Here is a 25,298-nt window from a genome sequence, read left to right as displayed (position 1 = left end):
CAGAACGATTAACGTTAAAATATATATAGTGATAACTAAAATTCAATTCATCAAGTGTGTGCTGTCCAAGTATTGTCCGGTCTTTCATTTCAGTCGAGAATTATCGACCTAATATTTACATCATGTCTACTTTTCTATAATGTTTGAAAAAAAATATGAATCTATATATGGCATGAGTTTGTTAAAATCTAGATGGCTAGATAATCAACACATGAGACATCAGGCCCCGAGGTTATAAAACTTTTTCCATACTCGTACTCCATCTCGTACTCCGTACTCCGAGTATGTGCTCCACTGAGTACGACTCCAAAAACCGAGGTTATAAAAGTTTTGGAGTACGTTCTCCGTTGAGTACTATTTGGAGTATGCTCCAAAAGCCGATCGATGTATTTTACGTCTCTGGAGAAAGACAGAGAACGGTAATTCATGTACATGTAAATAGTCCTGGCATGTAGGCAAACTGTACATGTATTCAGATTAATTATTTATCAACAAAATGTAACACTTTCTTTACATGTACATATTACCTTCTTCATCTGCAAGCATGGAGATGTGTCTGTATCTATAACTTATGAATTTTTGAGCAACAAAGACGATAAATCCAGTGTAAATGGTAAAATTATCAACAAATTGTGTTTATGTCAAATCTCTCTCTCTCTCTCTCTCTCTCTCTCTCTCTCTCTCTCTCTCTCTCTCTCTCTCTCATGTGACTCAGATAGTGATTCATGCATGTGATGGTTAAGTATAATTATATTGTAAGGAACAATATGAATATTATAGAATGAAGTAAGAATTTACACGGATATGAAAAGAATATTTCAACATAGAATTTAGTTCGATACTAGACTTTGACCCGGGTTGACATTCCTATCGGACATAATTTACGAAATAGATACATCGACACACCGTATTATTGACATTTACATGTACATAACAAAGCTATAAGCCTACAATAATGCTATTAATTTCACTTCACTTTTCTTAGTTTGAATAATCTAACCGTGTCTCGGGAAAGGCCCTCAACACAGTTATAAAATGCCTCCATATACCCGTAATGTAGCAGAAAATTGCAGAATCGCCCCGGAACGATTTTGGAGAAAATTAATGAAGTTGCCTTGAAAATAACAGTCAAATTCATCATAAGAAACCTTTTTGAGACTGTAAATATCTTTCATTTAAAAATTTAATCAATATAATGGAATAATTCAAAACATTTTTTCTATCGTAAAACATTAAGACCGCGGAACATTAACTGGCAAGATTGGAAATATACAGCTAATGTCAATTTCACCCGTTACATTTGAAATTGGCGGGGACAAATTGAAGCGGACGTCTGAGAAAACATAGTGATAGAATGTGTTTTTCAATTCACCTCAGCGTTTCTATCTTGTTAAAGTATACGACTTAAAGCGATCAAAAAAAAAATAATTTCAGCAAGGTGATTGATAAAGATTCTATGTCATCAATACATGTAAGTAAATAATAAGGAAATATGAGAAGATCTTAATTTGGGAGATATCATACGCAAGGCAAAGCTTTGCCCGGTGACTTTAGAAAATCAGTCGTCACAAGTTAGTGTTTAGCTAGTTAAACAATGAACGCGCATATCATATCAATTCGTATACATTAACTTAGCAAAAAATAGTTTTTATCTGGATAAAATTTGAAATTATTCACCCGAATTTGAATAATTCTCCTGGGGGAATAAACCCGATTCAACAATGGTCCCACTTGATTTCAGACTTGTTACAATGTACATGTACGACTGATTCTCTGAAGTCATCGGACAATGCTTTCCTTTATTAAATATAATCGCTCTAAAATTGGGATCTTTCCATATTTGCTATTAATTATATATTAATTGATTAAATAAAATGTTTATCAATCGCTTTGTTGATACCAAATATTATTTTTTAAATTGTTTTAGAAATGCTGACGTGGATTGAAAATACACATCCTATATACAGTTTCAATCCAATGTTTTCTCAGACGTCCGCACTAATTTGTTCCCGCCCATTTCAAATGTTTTGACTGTAACAGGTGAAATTGACGTAAGCTGTATATTTCCAATCTTGCCAGTTAATGTTCCGCAATTTAATTCATTTTAACGATAAAACATATTCTATCTTCACTCTCCTGAGAAATATAATGTGAATTTTTTTTTGCATGTAATCAAATATTTTTTGTCATCACGAAGACAAAAGTAAGTACATGTACTTAGTTGAAATGTATATTTGTTATTTTATACTTTCTCTCATAAGAAATCATTAATGCATGAACAGAATATAAAGCAAAATTCCAATGAAAATTTACCCGTATTTGTATTATCTTTTCTGAGTTTGTTAATGCAAATATGATATTGTGGAAACACACTAACGATCCCATTAGCGTGAATGTATTGCGCAAGCGCAAGATTGTAAAATCCAAAAAATCAAGATGATTTCCGTTATTTTTTTTTTTTAGGAATTTTCGTTAATTACTAATTAGCGAAGCTTTACTGAGAAAAAATAAAAACAAATTGGTAATCTTCAAGTACCAATGACGTTTAGAATATATAAAACAAAAGACAGTATTCTTCCGATTTATCGGTATTAAAGACCAAAAATGTGAGTCTATTATTTTAATATAGTAGTATAGATAGTATAGATATCTTAAGTTTTCCTGGCTTTTTAACGATTTTGATATTTTACATGTCAGGATAAGGTCAGAAACGACGCCAATACAAAACTGGAAAGTCACTGCCCCCAAGTTGATACATGTATCTCATAAGATATTTAGTGAGCAGTACCTGTATTTGGAAAAACAGGAAAGAGTTTAATTCAAAAATAGAAACATATACTTGGGAAAATCACAAAAATACTGAGAAGATCCGTTTATTTTCTCACTCATATAGTATGCACTAAGGAAATTATATGGGTATTCCAATTTAATTGCAACATACTATATTTGCCTTTCAAAATTCTGGTGAGAAAAAAAAAAAACATCTAATATCTTGAAGGGGTGGGGTGGGGATGGGGGTTGGAATTGCATCAATGAACATATGCCAAAAGCCAAGGACACATGTAAAGTTTCTCATTTCAATTCTTTTGGGAATGTACACGAGAGTTTAAGAAAATTTACTAATTGAAATATTTTTGAAATTTCCAATATGAGGACCACGTTAAACCGAAACAACATGTTCAAGGAAAGTGTGTACTAAAGTTGCTGTAACCCTTTTTGTGGGGTTTTATTGATGGTTCAAGTTTTTCTCACTTAGTCAAGGCTTGAAAATGTGTGTTTAGAATTTATACATACACGTACTGTGTCATTTTTAATCTTATGTAACGTTCATTGATATTTTTGAGCAAGCCTTTTCCTATTCATCTTTAAAATTCGAAATACATGTGTTAATTTTGATGCATTTGACATAAATATTTGGTTACTTTAGATAAAAAAGGAATAACTATATGAATTATCTAAAAAGTTACTTGCTAATAAAATAAAATAATTTAAGAGATGAATATTCACACAGCTTAGCTATATAAAGAAAAATCTCTCACATGAAAATGCAATGAAGCTATTTTATCACAAGTAGTGCATGTATTTTCAATCGATTGCATAGAATAACAATATAACCCCCTTCAAATCTCTCTCTTTCTCTCTCTCTCTCTCTCTCTCTCTCTCTCTCTCTCTCTCTCTCTCTCTCTCTCATAAATTCTAGCTTCTATCATGCGGGTTATGATTAATTTAAGTTATCTTTTTTTAACATAAACAAGCTTTTAATTAACTCTAAATAAATTATCCGAATTCTCAAGCAGAATATATACGTTGATCATACTTAATGTTTTTCCATAACTGTGTATTTAAAAATAAAATTTGATGTCATAACACCAAATTTTATTTTTATATATTCATTTGTAGAAAGATACTAATACATGTATCTATCTATACTACATGTACTATATTAAAATAATAGACTCGAATTTTTGGTCTTTAATACCGAGAAATCGGAAGAATATTGTCTTTTGTTTTATATATATTAAACATCATTGGTACTTGAAGATTACCAATTTGTTTTTATTTTTCCTCAGTTAAGCTTCGCTAATTAATAATCAACTATAATTCCTCTAAAAATCCCGGAAATCACCTAGATTTTTTGGATTTTACAATCTTGCGCTTGCGCAATACATTCACCCTAACGGGATCTTTAGTTTATGTTTCCACAATATTACATCTACATGAATAAACTCAGAAATGATAATACAAATACGGGTAAATTTTCATTTGACTTTTGCTATATATTCTGTTCATATATATTAATGATTTCTTATGAGAGAAAGTATAAAATAACAAATATACATTTCAACAAAGTACTTAGATTTGTCTTCGTGATGACAAAAAATATTTGATTAAGTTACATTATATTTGTAAGGAGAGTGAAGATAAAATATGTTTTATCGTAAAAATGAATAATGTCCTACGGACCCAGTTTTACAAAGAAAATACGTGTACGTTGGTGAAAAGGTGTTGAATTCTTCCATTATTTGGATTAAATTTTTTAGTTGAAAGGTATTTGCACTCTCAAAAAGGTTTGTTGTGATGAATTTGACTGTTATTTTCAAGGCAACTTCATTAAATTTCTCAAAAATCGTTCCAGAGCGATTCTGCAATTTTCTGCTTTATTACGGGTATAATGGAGGCATTCTAACTGTGGTGAGGTCGGGTGAGGGCCTTTCGCGAGACACAGTTAGATTATTCAAACTAACGAAAGTGTAGTGAAAGTAATAGCATTATTGTATGCTTATAGCTTTGTTATGTAAATGTCAATAATAAGGTGTGTCGATGTACCTATTTCGTAAATTATGTCCGATATGCAATGTCAACCCGTGCATGCACAGGTCAAAGTCTAGTAATACTTAAGACTATGGGGTCACCGGGACCCACCATCCGTATATTCGAGCGTTTATAATCAAATGTTAAGCCAAACAATGCATTTCACCTTACGTATACTCATTCATGTCTATGCTCTCGATGTTTTAATTCGAAATGAATAATAAAAATCGTAAGGTAGGTGATGTTCCATGGTAAAATTTCTTTGATATTTGGAAAATAAAAATCAAATACTGGCAGATGGTTCGGAATGGATACTCTACCTTCCCGCAGTAAAAATAAAAATAAGTTGCTGGCTATATTAGACAAAGAACACATCTAGATCTCTGCAGCTATATGTAGTATGTATGGTCACCTAGGAAACCAAATATGTACGTCATAATTTTAAAAATATTGTCAAAACAAAACTTGAAAATTCGAAATCTTATCTTTATGTTTACATCTAATGCCCTTTAACTTGCGTTTTAATTACTTACTGCTGATTCTTGATTACTTTCTATATTTCCAAGTAAGATTGCTTTTTGCTAACTTTTAAAATAGGTTTTTATTATCTTTAATGGTATCGATATTTTGAGATAGAGGAAATGAACCTTGTTCAAAATTACTCTAAATTTCACAGCGTTTTTGACACTACATAGGAAAGGCGATTTATAAGCCAGTATTTTCCACATGCAGACAGTAGCTGTTCTATGATAATTTAAAAAAAAAAACAGTTCCAGGGGTAGATCCAGAATTTGAAGTTAGAGGGGGCGTCAGTGTAAGACAGGAAGTCTGGAGAGGCCGATTTGAGGCCTCTAGATGGTCCAGGGCAAAGTCCTGTTGGTGACCCAAGGAGCACAACCGGCCCCGGAAGCTCCAGGATTCTAGAGATTTTGTAGGGTAAAAAGGAAGTCTTCAAATAGACGTTTGAGATATTTCTTTTCGTGATTACCGGTATACTTAAAGTAATAAAATTATTTACAATTTTTAAAGGTTTGTAGATTAAAGACCTACAGTCATCAAATTCCTCTGTCTTGTAGAAATCCAAGAAACATATCTTTTTATTTTTTTCTTTCGAATGACTGTAAATTAATCAGTTCAAAAATCAAGTTCAATGGGACAATGTCAATTAATGAAGTTTTAATAAAAGATAACTATATATACCAGCTTATATTATAATAACAATGGAAGAGTCGTTAAAACACTAGTTAGTATAACCAATTACTTAAATGGGGGTATATGGGTGACGGGTCATATTTGAACACAAGGACAGCGTAACCATAATGTTTTTTTCTGGGGTTTTTTAGTTTCACCATTGACCACACGCGTTTTCTTCCTATTGCACAATTGAAATCAGTCTAATGTAGAGAAATCCCCCAAGTTAAAAAAAAAAGATAATTAAGACTCGCAAGCTGTACAATTTCTTTGCCAGAAGGAGTATGATTTAACTTTATTTGGACAATTTTTTTAGGGCTGTGGGGGGTGGGGGGGGGGGGGGGGCGGGGTCGACCTCCTTTACTCCGCCACTGATTTACCGCTTATTCTATAAAATGTTTAGAACTAACCTACATTTTCTCTATAATCAAAAAAGGGACCCAGAAAGTACATCTGATTGAAATTGATTAATAACGATACATGTACATTGATTTCTTTGTTTTAAGTGATGGGGTGTATGGGTCGTATTTGACTAAAAACAGAATTCTTAAAAAGTCGAGCTATTCAACGGTAGTATTTTGTACGTAGATTTACATGTATATGTACATTAATTAATGAAGCAAACTATCTAAAAGTTATTTTGATAATCTTGGTTGCAGTTCGCCCTTACTCTTAAATTCACCTCCATTATATCTAGATATGTCATTAATAAAATGGTAAAAACTTTCCATTTTAATTCATATACATGTAAAAATGATTAAATTATAGCGTATTATACAGCAACGTTACAATATGAACAATATAATTATATGTTTGCACTGCATTTTATTTAGATTAAATGTCTTGAGTACGACTTTGAGAAAGCTTCATAGCTTACTCAGAAAATCGCCGTTTTGTACTCAGCCGGAGTACGAGTATGAGTATGAAAAAGTTTTATAACCTCGATACCTTGAGTACGAGTACGATTTGGAGCACGGAGTACGATTTGGAGTACGACATCGTACTCAAGAAAGTTTTATAACCTCGGGGCCGGATATACCTTATTTTGACCTTTTTGCACCAAAGAAACAATTCAACATGCAAAAAAATAGTTTTAAAAGTGTCAAACTTTTACCTAAATTATAACAGAATTTTTTTAAAAATTCTTATTAATTCAGAAAATAAAACCAAATGTTAGGTCTATTATGTAATTAGATTTTTAGATATGGCATGAAATAAGCTAATTTTAGGCAAAAATTGGGGTAAATGTTTTCTAGACCTTTATGGAGTATAAGCTAAATATTTGTCGATCGAAATGTTAAAAAAATGTTCAGATAGTTTTTTATACAAAATAAAAATATCTAAACGCAGAAACTATCTGGAAGTTTGGTCTTTATTGAAAATTAGGAAGGCAAAATTACAGAACTCTAGAATACTTGAGTTATGAAAACCTCTTGAAACCCTTCCGCCACAAAATATAGTCCCTTACTAAACTCTGTAAATACGTCAAATTCGTACATTCAATTTTTATTCAATGCAGTTTTTTAAGTATTGTAAAATATGAATAAACAAGTTGAAATCAAATGCGATGCAGAATTTTCAGAATAAAGGTGATTCAAATTGGCTACCTCAAAACAGAGGAACGAACCTCTTTAAAGCTCCAAGTACAAATACATCGATATTAAATGATATGAATCAAATCAAGTGTATAAACAAAAGTATGTGAAATATACATATATGTAACTCTTTATTTTAATTACAGTTAAACCTCAATTTGTCGCAATATCAGACTGATCACTCGGATTTACTCAAATGTATGTAGAGTTATTGCTCTTCGATACACTTTTGTATCATACTGCCACATAAAGACCGAAATTTAGTAATATAGTCGGACTGAATATCCGATAAAAACACGCTAACCCCCCCCCCCCCCCCTAAAAAAAAATACCAGAAATCTTTATATAAAACAAATGATCAAGATCTTTTATTATATCCTATATTTTCTTTAGCCTGCTGTTTTCTTGAACTGTTATATATTAGTTCCTTTAATAAGTGTTATGATTCATCTATTACTCGTTACTTTTGGGATTACAGATTGAAAATTTGAAGGTTTTATGTGGTTAAAATTACCTTCTGGCGCACAATATAATCCTCTCCCCTACCCTCACCCACAAAGCCAACGTTAACTTTTTCTTCTCTGTACGCAGGTGCTCAATTTGTCCCGGAAGTCTCTAAGCAAGTTTTCAGACTGGAATTAACCAAATATTGATTCAGGGACATGGACAATTTCCATCTTATATAGTAATACCACAGGCAAATTCCAGACATGAATTCTGCGTACATGTATTTGGGCGAAAGAACCTATTACCCTTTCCATTAATCTGTGAATTTATAAGTTTTTGCTAGAGTTTTCAATCATTTAACAGAATTGTTCGAAGTCGGCTAACGCAGAATAAAGGATTATTTTCATTGCCGTTATTTTAAGTAAATGAATTATATTATACAGGTATAAAAAAGTGATAGTACATATAGATCTGCAGGTAACCCAATACTTTATGATAATCATATATTAATTTTTTTTATATTTTCAGAGAAAAAATTTCTTTTCGAAATATATTTTGTTTTGTGCGCAGGATGAAAATGATTCATTTCAATACGAGCTTTTAAATAAATTTTCCGATGAATTGTGACTTAAAGAAATATTTTACAATGAAAAATATTTCGACATGGAAATTGCAGCTCAGGTTGATCTTTTGAGTCTGATACCGTAACACAACTTTGTAGAATTGGCTCGAGAAACACTATTAAAAAGGTATTATTTTCAATGTGTGATTTTTTTCTTAAAATTATTCTTTCGGATATCGAAGTAACTATTTGAAAAAGATATGATGTCGATACACGTATCTAAATAGAAGTTGATGAATTATTTTAAAATCATCAATAAAGATTCTACTTTGCAAAACGCAGAACCTGCTTATGGACACGAGTTATCTTGTCTGGGTTTTCCTCTTCTTTCACTAAAACGAAAGATTTTTTACCTGCATTTATTAATGTGCGTGCGTTTTATGTTCACCTGCCTATTTTAGATTTAAACAAAAAAATATGTTAATGAAGCAGTTAGTTTTAAATTATTACATAATGAAATAAACAAACACATACATCAAATTATACTTGGTATGTTAGAGAATAAAAATATATAAAGGTTTTATCAAATTTTTGATGCATAACTTGAAGATAAAAAGAAGTGTTTATGTGCCAATCGCCCTGCCATTGATGTATTTGGTTGTATTGACAACATAAACTACAAAGCAAATATGTCATTCAAGAAGCTATTACATCGATCGTAAGATATGATTTGGGGGACAATTATAATTTTCGTAAATTAAAACTATGTTATCCCGGCGTTGAAGCATATATTTTAACTTAGTATGCAAAGTCTTTTCTTCGGGAACAGCATGCTAGCTTCGGGTAGACTTTCATGCGAAGAATATCACAATTCTGGGTATGGTAAATAATTTACATTTAAGAATTACCTAATGTATTATTGCTCCTTAAAGATGACATCACGTAATTTTCTACTCATATTTAAACTATTTAAACTATTCTTCGATCTTATTTCAGTAAATGTATCTCCCAATTGCCATCTCTTGGAAGCAGAAAACTTGGTTTTTTATTTATACAAACTTAAAGCCCTTCACCTTCACCTTAGCATTATTTGTGCTATTTTTGGTTAAAATTGGTCCTGTGGTTCCGCAGAAGAAGTAAAAAATGTAATAATTTTAACAGACGGACAGACGGATGACGGACAAAGAGTGATAAAATAAGAAAAAATCTTTTTGGCCTTTAACTCAGGAGGGGTTGAAATAAGAAAATGAAAAATATAACGTCAGCCTTTTGATTATCGTTTGTATTTATTTGAAAAATGATGCACATGTTATAATTAATTCGTGTATTATTATTAGAAATGTATCAATAAATTTATGCTGGTATATATTCATTTACATTCAAAAATATAGATATACATTTAAATGAATAAATCGTCAGTCTTTTTCTTTCTTTTCAAAGATTGGCAAACAGTGAACAGTGAGGTAAATCTTATCAATGCGCCAGCTGTGAAAATGTAAGAGGTTAAATCAATCGTATACCTTGAGTACCAAATGTCAACCTACTATTTGTGTCACATGGAGCCTCCATAGCTCAGTGGTTAGAGCACTGGTCTTGTAAACCAGGGGTCGTGAGTTCGATCCTCACTGGGGGCTTTTACATAATATAGATATGAATTTTTGGGGGTGGTTCAACAATATGGCACACGCAATAAATTATCTATTTAATAATGAAGCAATCCTCATATAACTGCATACCCCTTTCTCTGTCATGTTATACAGTGAAAGAGTGTAAGGGGGTTCCGCTCTCATTTTGATTTTCATGGTTACCATGCTTATAACAAACAAACCGATTTTAAGTAGAACACTTTTTTATGAATGTGTACCCCCCCCCCCCCCCAACAATGACCTTGGAAATATTTCTGGATATATCCATGGCCAGTTACATGTATGTCAATTATTTAAGACCTAATGGAGCCAAAGAAACCTCGACTCTACATTTTCTCTAATGACCATATTATATCACTGTCCTCGATTGTCTGTAAAACAGTTCAGTCCGACCGCATTAGGAAGGATTGTACATGTATATCGCATTGCTCAAAAACAAAAATATTAATTTTATTACCTGTTATTTTTTTATGTTAACCTTGGTGTTCCCTGGATAGCTTTAATTAGCACGCACACAAATAAATTTTTGGTGTCAACGTTTTATTCTTAAGAAAAGTATGTTCGGGTCCCCTGTCATTTTGATTCACACAGAGTTATGTATCATGCATAATACCGCAAATACCTGTAGGTCTCCCGATTAGCATGTAGTTTGTAACATCCAATGGCGGTAACAAGAACAAAATGAGTTCATTTCAGTAAGGAAATAGAATTAATTAACAATGTTTTTCTATAAGTACTTTGTTCAGTTCTTTAAAAAATTATTGTAACAGACGTAAGTGCATATATGAACATGTGAAATGTACATACATGTATTTCTGGGTATGAAATTCGGTGGGTGGGGGTATGTGATTTCTTTCAATCTAATTAAAATTTGACTTTCTGAATCCGCTATATACTGCTTCTCAAACTGAAAGGTCATTTTTTAATGTGTCAAAAGTCACAGGAGGTGAATAAATCGATGCAGATGTTGAGCCGAGATCCGAATAGATAAAAGATAACAGGACTGAATACACGTACGTAATTCAATCAATCTGTACTGTAGGCTAGTATGCTTTTAAAAGTATATTCAAGTAAGCAAAATTGTCAGAGTAGTGGGAATTAAGTCATAGTGATCTTGCCAAATTAAAAAGAAAATTAGTGAGCTTAACCGTGTGTTGGAAACAGAATCTAACAAACCAACCTCATTAATGTGCTTTCAACTTTTCCTATCGTTTTTTTTTAAATTATAATTTTAAGGTGGGTCTCTACTCAGCATTTTTTGGAGTTAAAAGTTTTTTTTTCTTTAAATCATTAGTTTGTCGCCTTATATAATTAACAAATCCATAAAAATTATGATTTTTTTTTCTTCAGATTTTATCGACAGCATACGGAAATAAGGTCTTCATATCTGAGCATTGTCTTTTTATAGACTTTAGTTTATAGATATCAAATTAAATCAAAACTATGATCACTGATTTATAAATAAAAGAATAATTTTCTGAAAGAATGATCCAAAAATAGAACGACTTCCCGTATGATGGCCTTCAAAATGACATAGAGACACAAATAAAGAGCTGGGAAATAACTTTTGATGCCGAGATAATCAAATTAAATTGATGTCGGATGTACTTTTTCATTATCTCTGTCCTGTAAACTAGAGCCAAGGCATTAAGGGGGATAACGCTTTTCGAGATACCAGAATCCCCTTCCTCCCTATCTGTTCCGGATCCGGTTGATGCCGTCTATGGCTCAACAACATAAAAACATTTTGGCTGAAAAGAAAATCATTTTTCGGCGCAAAGAGACTTGATGGAATCATCAAAAAGTGTCACGTGGTTTCTGATGTTGGGGTTCCCGCGGGTACAGATCCAATGTGATGATTGGGATATAAATAGATAATTACAATGAAGGGATGTCCTTTTATGTCGTTATCACACAAGTAAATCATGCATAATTTGATGCTGATGAATAAGGTCTGTTTTGTTAAAGAGGCGAGAAATGACAATGAAGTCACTCTTGAAAATTATATCATTAGAGTTGTGAATTGTAGATTGAAATGTGCGATACGACGGGAAAAACGATATGATAGTCATGATGTGGTCACTAGATTGTAAATCAGCTTTATGGCCTTGAATACAGCCACTACAGAAACGAAATAGAAGCAGCACAATGGATAACAATGACAGAAATTCGTTCATTACCTATATAAACAACAAATGCACCAGCAACGACAATCACATGGAAACCAAAACCAGACAACGTTTTTTGCTGTTTACAACTTTCACCATAAACGCAATAACAACATGTCACTGTAATATTGAAATAAATGAATTTTCTAAATAATGCAGTACTAACATTTCATATTACTAACTGTATCTTGATTTTTATAAAAAAAAGTTATAAGTTATGTCCTTTTATCTAAAATTTATTACTTTCATCGTTGATTTTCCCACATGAAAAACCTAGTTTTAAGCATGTAACACTAACCTATATTTCGTTCTACGAAAAGAGCTATTTGCAGCCTGCAATTTGTCGTCGTACAAGGGTAAAAAAAATGTGAAACTACCTGCAGTGGGAACGTACGTAAAATGTCAAAAGAATTTGCAGATAATTTGTCTTGCAGTTAACTACGTAGATGCCATCTTAAAAATGTAGGTCTGAAAATAACCTTCATATTTTCACTTGTTTTATATCTGAAAATCTAATGGCAATTTGTTGCCTTTTATATGTTATCGCATCACATGATGCCACTTATATATTACAGACGTAAACAACTTCATGAAAACTAGATGGGCAACAAAAAAAAATTGAAACCGAATTTCCAACGAGCACTATGTTTTTGTTTGACATTCAGATTACCTTATATTTATATCCTTAAAATCATCTTATTTTCGTCTCCTACTGTTATCGCCTACTTTTAATTACCATCCTTAAGGTCAGTGATATTATATTTTCACAAGAACGTTTTTCTAAAGATTTCAAGAAATGACCACGACTTGCCGCTTTTACCCATTGCCGCGGAATTCACCACGTCACATATACTGATATTTTTAAAATTCTGTACTTAATTGTTGTTCGTATATACTAGTATAGAAAATCCTTTTACCAATTTTCTTTGTTTTGTTCAAAAGCGAAAACATAAGACTTTTGTGCACATATCATACATGATAAGGATGAATTAGATAGAATATTAATATTTGTTTCAAGAGCTACAGATGTTGTTGTTGTTGTTGTTGTTATTGTCGGACAACAACTTTACGATCAAATATTTGATATTGAGCAGTCGGTAGAGCCAACATATAGCGAGTTTTTGTCCTCACATTTGCGTACTTCTCTGACGACCATTCACATTGATATGACATTATTTTTATGTTGATATGACGTAATGTTTATGTTGATATGATGTTGTCTTGCAAACAACTTCTACGTATTAGTACAACACTAGGTGTGCGCATTTTCAGTTTCCACAATAAAATTAAAAACAACTGCAATGCAAGCAGATCAGAGCTGCTCGACCGTTGGACCTTGCGCTCGAAAGAAAAATTATCAAAGATGTCTAAAGGGTATCAACAAAGCTTGAACATCCTTGGGCAAGATAAAAAAAAAAGAACAAATCTAGGTTTCAAACTGTTTTACTGTCTGTTTTTACGAGCTGCTGAATATCTGGTCTATGAAGAAATCGCGGATTATCTTGGAAACCAAGGGAGATAACCCCGGAGAGCCATTAAGAAAGTGTAAAAACTCTAAAAATAATTCAGCATCTCAAATTAAACAATCTAACTTTTATCTTAGCTATGTGCTATATTCCTTAGAATATGGCCTAATATTTTTTTTCTGGATATCTGTTATGTCGATTAGTAATTCTGTATCGTCTGTTCCCTCGGATTTTTTTTCTGTTCTTATTCTGACCTTTAATGTATGCACTTTATCTATCATCTTCTCAAATAATTTCTGTAGAAGACATTTTTACAATTATGATATATATTCTGAATTAAATATTAAAACATTGCCTTTATTTGGCATTAACTCGGTCGTTTAAAAAACAACAATTTATATTGGAAATAAAGTGATGAAGCAAACGTATAAAAGTTATGATTTAAAACAATTTCATTTCAATAAATAGAACATACATGTAATTACATTTGCAATGAACAAATAATTTATAAAGGATATGGGTCATAAAAATACGAATACTGTTCCAAAATTAATACATGTAGTTTCATAAACTACTTTGGAACAAAGCAAAAAAAAAAAAATATATATATATACAAATATATCACATGACGTCATCACAATTTTCTATTTATTAGATGGATTTCGACACAGTCATCAATGATAATTATTTTTCATCTAGAACAAATAGATGTTGGTTTCCCGATGGCTGAATTTTAATCAAAGGTAGTTAACTTTTTCTATCAAACACCAGGCTATTCCTGAGATCTATTCAATGTTTTTGTGAATACCATTTTTACTTTAAAAACAACAATTTAATTAAACATTTGTCAACATTGACTCCTTGTTAACAACAATGTATTTAGCTTTGTTATTTTCCCCATCAGATCCATTTCGTGCTGATGAACTACTAGGAAAAGACCCACGTAAATTGCGCATGTGTAAAAGACGTTTGAACGCAGTCCGAAACTCCAGGTTATAATATGCATATATGATTGGATTTAAACAGGAATTTAGGTAACCAATCCAAAACAAGATTGATCCAAGTAACGGTGGATAGGGACAATCGTCTGCGCATAAACTGGTTATTAAATACCAAGAAAAGAAAGGTAAAAAACACATAATGAATGCACCCATCACAACTCCTAAAGTTTTCGCAGCTTTGTGTTCTCGTTTCCATCTCGTTCGTTCCGAGACTTTGCCGGATTTCGTTGAGGCTGGGAGTAGGGAGTCCGAATTACCATTTTCAATGTACTTGTAAGAATAAAAACTGGTGGTCCGAATGTGTTTTTCTTGTCTTCTCGCAGTAATGAATATTCTGAAATACACAAAAATCATAATGGTACACGGGATCCAAAAGGAAACGCTTGATGAGACGACAGCGTAGATTCTATTCACTTGAAATGTACACGAGTCTGGGTTTTGTTCCAACAATTTAAAATGTTCGTTTGTAGTGTAAAACTGAGCATGGATTGGAATATACGAAATAAGCACCGATGCGACCCATGTTGTAAAAATCATTGCGCATGCGCAGCGTTTTGTCATTTTCGAATCGTATTGGAGCGGATAGTTGATGGCAATGTAACGGTCAACACTGATACAGCATAGGTGAAGTATAGATGCTGTACTAAAGAGGACGTCATTAGAATTAAATATGTCACACATGGCTCTTCCAAACAACCATTTTCCCGTGATTTCTTGGCTTGCATTGAACGGCATGACCAAAATTGCAACAACAATGTCGGCAAAGGCCAGGGAAACTATGAAATAATTGGTTACCCTTCCTCGAAGTTTTTCAAACTTTTTAACACTAATTATCACTAGAGAATTCCCTACGATGGCGGCCCCCATGATGAGTGTCATGGCAACCGCTTTCAACACTACCACAAAGATGTTCACCGAAGGTTCCAGTTCGCTGTCGTGCGCTGATCCATTAGAGAGAGTGTTGTTGAGAAGATCCGTACTTCTGTGCATATCATTTACTTTCAACATTCCAGGTGAAACTTAACTGCAGCAATTGTGCTTCCGGTTCTAGACAGGAATAAGTAGTTTTACTTCCGGTATGTGTACGTCCTTCCGAGCTCTCATCGCAACCATTACCCAGAGTCCTTCCTTTGATTCATTCTCTGTAAAACAAATGATAAAAAAATTCAATAAGATTTCCTTTTCAATCCGATCACAGCCCTTACTTAATATTGTATATCCATAAATAGAGGGTATTCATTATTGATCAAGGTGCCTTTTCTTTTTTTTTTCAACTGGCATGCTTCAAAGCGGAGAGAGAAAAAATCCAAATGCATCGTGCTCATTAATATGAAGTAAGGGCCCAGGGGTCCTGAACCGTACAACGTTCATTGGGTCGATATCCAACCTGTTACTAAAAATACGAAAAGAAAAGAAGTTCATGTCGAAAGTTTACAGTTTCTACGCAAGTATGACATGGCATCACTTAAACTTGCCACTCTCTTCACATGGGGTGAGCGACCTTTGTAATTAAAGTCGTATGATACCTCCCTCCTCGCGACTTCTACCAACTCGAGTCATCTTCTCGAAACAGCAGGGAATATAAGGAATTATTATCTTTGAAATTATAAATTAATGTTCTTCCAATTTGAAATCCAAATCAAAAAGTGTCCATCCTTTTTTTTTTTTATTTTGTCGCCAAGGCCATCTTCTGCGAAATCAAAATGGTAGACAGAGCGTGCCCGTTTGAGGTGTATACGGGTGTAAGTGTCTATAAAAGGAAGGTCTCTTGACGTTAAAAGGTCAATCATTTGTAAAACGAAAAATTAACCACGATCTTTCAGGTAAAAGTAAGAAAACAACAAAAATTTTTCGATTGAATTAACTAGAAAAAAAAACCTACTCAAGATTGTGAATGTAAATGAGTGAGTTAAACATGCGTTACCAGTATATCGAGTATCATCTGACTATCAGGCTGTTGATATAATCAGTTTTATTATGCAGTTTTTTATGAACTAAAAATTGCTTACTTGCGTAGATAAAGGTACATTAAAGCACATGTTTACACTGAAGATAATTCCTGATTCGGAAGATGCAATCCAGGATTTAGTGAAGTACATGCATCTTTTGCAGTAGAGCTAAAGGGCATCGCCTTTAAGAACAATATAACATCTGTCCTCCCTCATGACCAACAAAGAACTGTATCGCGCACCTGTTACCTTGTATAGCTCTATTTAAGCTAACTCCCGAATACTTAATATTTTATATAACCAGTCAATATCGCGGATACATCTAATCACTGCTAATTTTAAACTTTTAAAGTGCTTCTTGTTTGTGGTATTGAGAGCATGCCTCCTAATTAGCTACGATGAATCTATAGATGAAAGGTGTTTAACGGGAGAGCGTCATTTGCCTGCCGATTTACGATTTGCCGCAAAGCGTTATGGCCATCGCAGCCTATATTCATGAATGAAAGTGGCTACATAAATTTAACATACGTATATGTATTTAAAATGATGACTATATAAAACATAACTTTACGTTTTTATGGCATATTTAATGACACAAATTTAAAAAGCAAAATATTGAGAAATATTGAAAATAGAAACGAGATGAAAGGGTACTCGGACATTAAACATTAAAGGAATGTTTTACGCAAAGAGCAAAGAGATGCCTGAAATTTGTGTTGAAACATTAAAGATTTCCTATTCACCGCGGGTGATGACACATTCATTTACAAAATTCTCACACATCGCCCAATTTATGGTTTCGATGATTAGTTTTTTTTCCACACATCAATTTTATCAGAGGAGGAAGAGTAATCGCCAAGGCACTTGAACTTCAGTACCACGGGAAACTGAACGCAGCTTTAAAAAACATCGAGACATCTAAGATTTCCAAATTCCAATTCTACCCATTTTACGAAAGAAGATCGAATCTTTATGACCAAGACTGTAAGATTTAATGTGGCATTTTTCTAACTTTGTTTGTTTGCCAGTGAGTTTATCTCCTTAGTTTTATTTTCAATCAACAAATAAAAAAAAATATTTCCGATAACGTTTACATTGTAATTTCCAAGGTCAAATAAAAAATATACATTCCCCGTTTTTGACAGACAGGTTTTCAAACAATAGAAAACATCAAATCTGAACTGTTACATCAAGACGGCGTGGCTTCTCTCTATCTCCAAAACGAACCATGACACAAAGGAATGCATGTTTTGCACAGTGAAACCGCGATTTCTCTTTAATACAATAAGGCATTGGCAGTAAAATTAAAATTGGTTCTCTTATATGACAAGACAAACCTATTTAGAAAGAATTAAAAAAAATCAAGAAGGTGCATGGAAGCTGCATTTGGCCCAATCTCGGAAACAAATTATGACAAGAGCAAATTTTGAATCGATTGAACAACCGTTTCCTTTTAATATAAGTAGTCATATCATAGACGCTTGTGAAATTTGAACCAATTTTCTGTCTTGAGAATACAGACTTGGCAGGAATAGGGAGAAAAAAGAACAAAGAGATGTATACATACATCATGCAACGTTGCTGCATTTTTTTTTTTAAAAATTTTAACTCATGTTCTTAAACAATTGATGGCCATTGGTAAATATAACACTGACTCTCTGATTCGACAAGGCTAAAGCAAATTAACACAGAAAGTATAATTATGTATCTGCCTTTGACTGCAGCCGCGCGAAACAGTCATTAGGACAAGAACACACTTTGCAGCGGTTAAATTGTTAAGGACAATGCAATTTAGACCGTTTCGAATACTCAACATGACATACTTATTAGGATGGAGCAAAGCAAAATGGTGCCAAAACAACATGTATTTCAGAGGCTGCGTGTGACAGAACATAAGGCGGACGTCCGTACCGGAAACGGGATGAGACGATTTTATCAAAACAGACATTGGGCTTTGTCTGTGTGTAATTGAAGTTGCATGTAAATAAAAGTTTAACAAAATCTTTTTCTTGTAGTTTTAAGAGATCGATAGATAAATTGCGCGTAAATATAAAAATAAAAATCCCACTTACCAAAATTCACAGCGGACAATAAAATAACAACGATTTATCTTTATAATGATTCAAGTTATTTATAACTTTGTATTTAAAATATATTGCCTGGCTGATTCATTGAAATAAAAGTTTCATTCAACGAGTTTTCTTTTATTTTTAAGGAATATACTAGTACCTCAATTTGCTTTCTTATCATCAGATAGAAATGTCGACACTAAATTAAGAAATTCTCTGCATGATCTATCAAACATTTTATTACAGGGTTCATGAGAAAATTAATATATCTGGAAGAAATCGTTCCACATAATTCATCGATTTGTTTTAATTTTATCACGGGATAACGATTTATTGCTTTCTCATCATCTGAAGCATATTGTATACGTAGCAGTCAATGTTTTGCGGAAGACAGAAAAAATTACCATGAGACAAAATACGATTGAGTTTGAATTATATTTGTTAGTTCCAAACTCTGACTACAACAATTTTAACATTTTTACGCCGATGATGAGGAATACAAAAGATTTTTATCACATCTGACTTACCTTTATAAAAAAGCATTGACAATAAAATCCATAGGCAAATGTATTTGTAAACTTGTGTCTTTCATCACATTTCAAAAACGGAAAAAACACACGGATGAAATACTACACTCCACTTTGTGAATCCTTGACTTTACTTTATCACAACTTCAGGCATACACAATAGGAAAAACAATTTCAACAATCTGAAAAAGTTATCAAATACCCGAGAAATCTAACTCCCTCGAGTGGCGTCCAGACAGGCAGAGAAGGGTAATAAATCCTATTTTAAGAATATAACCTTCTGGATTTAGCCTTGTTCTGAATGACGGCTTGTCAACGCACTGTTAAATTTACCAAACCCTCCCCGTCCATGTAAATAGTCGCGTTCGATTCCTTACCTATTGATCGGCGCGCAAAGAGGGCGTGATCCACCGTGTACTCACGTACAGCGGAGAACAAAAAGCTTGTCTCTGTCTTTCATGCAGCCTACTGAACTTGCACTCATGAATTATAACGACGCGCAAGGCACATACGATACCATACATTATGTCTCAGGTTTATTTATCATAACTTGTTATTTTCTTTTCTTAAACAGTTTATCATATTTCCCGTTTTTGTTTGGGTTTCAAAGTTTATTCCGGACCGCAGACGTTTGGCTGGTCGCTCGGTCAGCGATACTGGGCATCTGTAAAAGACCCACTTTCAATCGTTAACCAAATTTTTTCTCCCTCAAAGTGTGTTAAAATAATTAAGGACGCGCTCGATCGGCTAAGGAGAATGATATTAGCGTTAAGTGTGCAGTAAGTATGTATATATACTCTGTAGAACAAAACTTTATATGATATGTATATATATAAATACACCAGTAATTATCAACGAAATGTGCTTGTGAAATGCTAGCTTTATAAACGCTTCTAATGACCGTCTGTGGCCAAGTTCTACTGTAACCTTGAGGGGGGAAAATGATGATTTTGACCTTGAAAATAAAAGCTGCATAACCTTAACCTCTTACTAGAATAAATGTATAAATTTTTTCGCGGTTTAAAATAAATAACTTTATAACTCTAAAAAGACACAGAGCCTCTCCCCAAACTGAAACTCTGGAGTAAACAATGTGAGGGGTTTTTTGGTTTTCATTGTAAATACTACAAATTTAATGGTTGGTAAATTTTCAAAATTTAAACCACAATTATTCTGTTTAAAAATACACAACTGCCACATTAGAAACAACAAATTAGGAAACATTTATATTCCAGTGGTGCAGTTAGCGTTAATGTACCAGAGGAAATGTGCTTCGTGGGGGTAGGAATATACATATGTAGTTTTTTCTTCTTTGCTTTGTCAGCTTATTAGCATGCATGTAGCAAACAGTATTAAATTAAGATCAAATGTACATGACACTTTTTAAAAAAAGTAATAAGAAAACTCTGTAAGATATCAGCACAGTGCCATGTCCTTATCGAGAACGTGGAAAAACTTCCTCGAGGAAGAAATAGACCCCTGCGGACAAAAACGGGTTTTTTTCTCGCAGAATGATTCTTTTTTTCCCTCGTTTTGTTTTGTACAGATTAAGTGGGTGTCATTGCAGTATAAGACATAGATGCCATGCCAGTTAAACGTCTCATATTAACAATATTATATGCGAGCAAAACAAAATAATTAAATGCTTAACGGGATTCCGCATAAACACGCTAATGGCATTTTCTACCACAGATTACTTAATCAAACACACTTCAATCGTGCCCACGAGATGAATAGGAACGCGAGGTTTCTCGCATTGCTTACATTTGTAACCTGTAGTATCGTGTATCAACATGGAGACAGTCGTAGCAACGACATGTGTTTTATTTATATCAAACATTCTTCTTAATTTTTTTTTCCAGGCGGATTTGCATAATTTTGATGAGTGGGCATTCATCAGCACAGCATTTTTGAATTTTTTTGTAGGGCAATGTCACAACATGAAAAATTACACCCGAGATTAATTTTTCAATTATAAATAGAAAAATTACACCAGACGGAAATTCAAAACCGAGACGAACCTAATGGGGGGCTCGTACATTTCATGCCATTCAAAAAAAAGATAGCGAATCGGGGGGAAACACAACTTATGCATAGGGTTAAGGTTTTCATATTTTCTTTTTTAAACTGATCCATTGTCCGGCCAGTGAACCTAGTAATTTGATTACCCAAATAATTCCTGCACAAAAAAAATCACCGGCAAAAATCTCTCGTTAAATGGGTTGGTTGAAGAGGGGAAGGGGGATGGTATTGTCGAAAGTCATATGATTCCACTTAACGCCCAAAATAGAGTAAACGGATGCTTAAGATGACAATAGTTATGTATGTAATGGGACACGCTGCATTTAAACCATATACTTATATTGTCACACTGCTCTACCTTCTGGAGACTCTTACTGGTGTTTTTTTTTAATAAGAAAAAAATTAACCTTGAGAGAGAAATAGTACATATAGGTGAAAATGCAAAAATATGTATGCATACAAGTCACCTTACGTGAACTTGTATTAGATGGCGTAGAATATAATTTCCAATCGATTAAAGATAAGAACAAACAGAAAATCATTTCAAGCTTGTATCTACACCTTTAAGAGGGATTATAGGTTTATTTTTACTATAATGAGTCTAATTCTTATTAATTAGTGAATTTGTAAGTTATTTAATTAGCAACATAGATATATATATATATATATATATATATATATATATATATATATATATATATATATATATATATATATATATATATATATATATATATATATATATATATATATATATATTTTGATACAAACTTTACAAGTAGTTTTAAACATGCTTTTGCTTTTCTCACCTCGTTAACGACCGTCATGACAATTGAAAAACTGAAAACCCTAATTAGTAAAGTTAACAATTAATATAACTGACTTTTCGCTGAGCCAAGATATTTCTTCATGCATGGAAATCACCAATGCGTTCTCCTAAAGACCCATATAAATATTCATACGATCCACAAACTAGTATAAATGGAACAGTTAAAAGTAATATTATATTTATTAATTATAAAATGTCAACACCATTTCAAAATAACAAATACAGGTCTAAGTTATTACAACAAATGTAATTGCCCTAACCCGGCTTATTAATTGGTTAAAACATCTTCATCAACAAAAACAATTCGCTCAAATAGAAAAATAAGTTTGACAGCTTTTGGCATTAAATACACAAGTAAATTGCAGTTGGAGAGTGGCACCTAAATCATAAATCCATTAAAAGGACAAACACACATAAGCAATCTGAAAGACTTACCAACAAATCGTTTTGACCGGGGACGAAGACAGAAAGTCACACAAAAGAAAACAAGTGCTATCGAGATAAAAACTTCGACAGGTCATTAGTCAAGAGAAATTCTGACCAAATGACCGATATCAAAACCCAAGTATTTCTTTTAACCTCGTTCTAGGTACACTGTATATGTGAAATAAGTTCAAGGCTAAAAAATGTTTGTATCTTTTGTTCGAATTCCTTCTATTACTCGATCAGATGTTTAAAATCACAAACTAGAAAATAACGAGAGAGTCATTTGTCAAACTGCAATGGCTTGTAAAATTGTGACAGGATCGTTCAGCTTTTGATTTTAACCGATTTTTTTTTTTGATTTTTTTTTGTAAAATAATTTAATTTTACGAGGGGGGCATATTAAAATAAATTAGTGAAGATTGAAGTTTTGACAATTTTATGTTCAACAAGATTGGAAAACGCCTCCATTTTTATGAGTTGTTTCTTGAAAAAACAAAAATTACAACTCGGGCTTGGCCTGACTTTTGCTTTATTCTAAAAACAGAACTGTTTACAGGAAGAAAAAAGCTGATTTGAACTTTGTCCGCAATGATGTGTATAGGTTTCCATCGGTCAGTGCACAAAATAGAGATATGTTAAAACATTTTACATGTTTAAACTTCAAAAACGATATTTCCGACATGAGTGTCATTGATAAATCTAGGCTTTGGTGGTGGGCTCTTTTTCTAAACGGTTGAAGTACAGTATCAAAAATAGATATAGTTCACAGAGAGGATTGATCAGATAACAAAAAAGAAAAATAAATAAATAAAAAAATAAGGAAAGAGACGTATTCTAGCATCGGCAATGGCAGACAGAGGCTCCCCAATGACTGATCACTTGAGACTTTTATATAAAATAAATGACCCTGCAGTTATTCATTTGTTGTGTTTGAACCGCCATATATTTTTTGTTATCAATAAACCTGATATTTATTTCACATCTATTGCTTATTGATTGCCCTTCTTGGGTTTTTTTGGTCAATTTCTAGATCTCTTTGAATATTTTGTACTTGGATTCTTCAAAATGCCGGAAGATGAAAATTTATATCCTGAAGACGGGATGAATTTTCAAAAGACATGGGTCAAAACTATTTTCATTTCATCCTTTTCCGAAAATTGGCAAAAAAAAAAACATCCGCTAAAATACGAACTCCCTTCCATTCCTCCTAAGAAAGTAATGATTCTGTCAATTAATATCTTGTACCGTACTGAATAAAAATCTAACATGCAGATAAAGAAACGAAATACATTACAAACCCTTTTGATCATTACATTGACACATTGCATGAGTGATTGAATGACACATGGTACTAGAATAGGTTCATCCTGGAATATTCTAAATGTAATGTTTTATTGTATAGTGAACCATCAAGACACTCTCTCTCTCTCTCTCTCTCTCTCTCTGAGAGATAAATATTGACGGACTCATAGTTCAAATATCTGATTTCATAACCGTTTATTGCTATATTTTGGACCATTGAAATCAAGGCCATTCGTTCGGTCTGTACATAGTAAATTATTATATACCTGCTCTCATAAAGAATTTGGTCTAGATAAAGATAAGGGTTCGTAGACACCATACCACAAAGCCGTCCGTAATCATCTGGGTAATGCAACAAGCTAAAGCCAGGATTCCCAGGTCTCCAATCTATGGACAGACATTTATTCGATAGGATCTGGCAAATGTTAATATTAATTTAGCAATGATTGGGGTCGTAACAGGCAACATGGCTATGACCATGGCCAGGCTTTATAAAATGGGGCATGCGCAATAAGCAGGTACCTCAGGACGACCCATCCTCTCGGCAAGGATCAGAAATCTTTTCCTTTTTAACCTCGTTTGTGTCATTGGCCTTCCACTGTATATTGTCTTCGAAATAGAAGATCAGTGGGGGTTATGCCTGGTTTTATCCGCCTGTCATTTTGCAAAGTTTTGCTTTGTCGAAATAAACATTCGGTGCATGTCAAGGTCAATATTTTGTCTTGGACATTTGTTGAGGCCAAAGATCAATTGTTTTGTAGGTTGTTTCAAAAGCATATATATATTTTCAAAGAACATAACAATACAGTGTACTAGTATTCTATTTATCGATCAACTAAAAATGGAAAATTAGAGAAATAAACATTTCGATTTTTTTTCTAAGATTTAGATTTTATTTAAAAAGACATTATAAAGACAAAACTAAATCCCTGCGGAGAGAGAGAGAGAGAGAGAGAGAGAGAGAGAGAGAGAGAGAGAGACACACTTTTACAGGTTGATTCCGCTGCATGATTGGTGAAAATTTTTCGTGATTGTCACCTCAGCAGCGTATGATAGTTATGGAGCTATTGAACCTCTATTTTTATATAAATAGTCTTACAGACGCACTTCATGCTAGAATAGAGACCTTTGTAATCTGCTTACGTGCTATTTGAGAGACGTGAAGTCAGACGATAAATTAATATTCTTAAGTTTATTACGGATAGGCGAGAGATGAACTCTGTTTGGACCGCAGACTGGGAGAAATAAACGCATCTGAACGAACCCTTGATTTTCAACTTCATAAC

At 33.1% G+C, this 25,298-nt stretch overlaps 1 protein-coding gene and 1 non-coding gene across 5 annotated transcripts; one reads left to right on the top strand and one right to left on the bottom strand.

The window, feature by feature from the left end:
- The first annotated feature begins 10,168 nt into the window (after positions 1-10,168).
- On the top strand, positions 10,169-10,241 carry Trnat-ugu (transfer RNA threonine (anticodon UGU)). The gene has a single exon. It is a non-coding gene; the product is annotated as a tRNA-Thr (tRNA).
- Positions 10,242-14,282: 4,041 nt separating this feature from the next.
- On the bottom strand, positions 14,283-20,181 carry LOC105343310 (octopamine receptor beta-2R). Of its 4 annotated transcripts, none has more exons than XM_066068990.1 (2): positions 19,434-20,181; positions 14,283-16,030 (listed from the first exon to the last, which is right to left on the bottom strand). In XM_066068990.1, the coding sequence occupies exon 2, from the start codon at positions 15,894-15,896 to the stop codon at positions 14,724-14,726; it is 1,173 nt and encodes a 390-aa protein (XP_065925062.1). In that variant the 5' UTR covers positions 15,897-16,030; positions 19,434-20,181; the 3' UTR covers positions 14,283-14,723. The 4 variants fall into 4 exon arrangements, with proteins under 4 accessions (XP_065925062.1, XP_011448929.3, XP_011448931.3 ...); XM_011450627.4 differs by having other exon boundaries at positions 19,636-20,181; XM_011450629.4 differs by having other exon boundaries at positions 19,811-20,181.
- Between the last annotated feature and the right edge of the window lie 5,117 nt (positions 20,182-25,298).

The sequence above is a fragment of the Magallana gigas genome, chromosome 8 (assembly GCF_963853765.1).
Source record: "Magallana gigas chromosome 8, xbMagGiga1.1, whole genome shotgun sequence".
NCBI lineage: Eukaryota > Metazoa > Mollusca > Bivalvia > Ostreida > Ostreidae > Magallana > Magallana gigas.
Note: the sequence above shows the minus strand (reverse complement) of the source record. Positions and strands in the feature narration are given on the sequence as shown.

What these genes read in the sequence shown, in the direction of transcription:
- LOC105343310 (XM_066068990.1), bottom strand. Translation starts at nt 15,896, where the DNA reads ATGTTGAAAGTAAATGATATGCACAGAAGTACGGATCTTCTCAACAAC.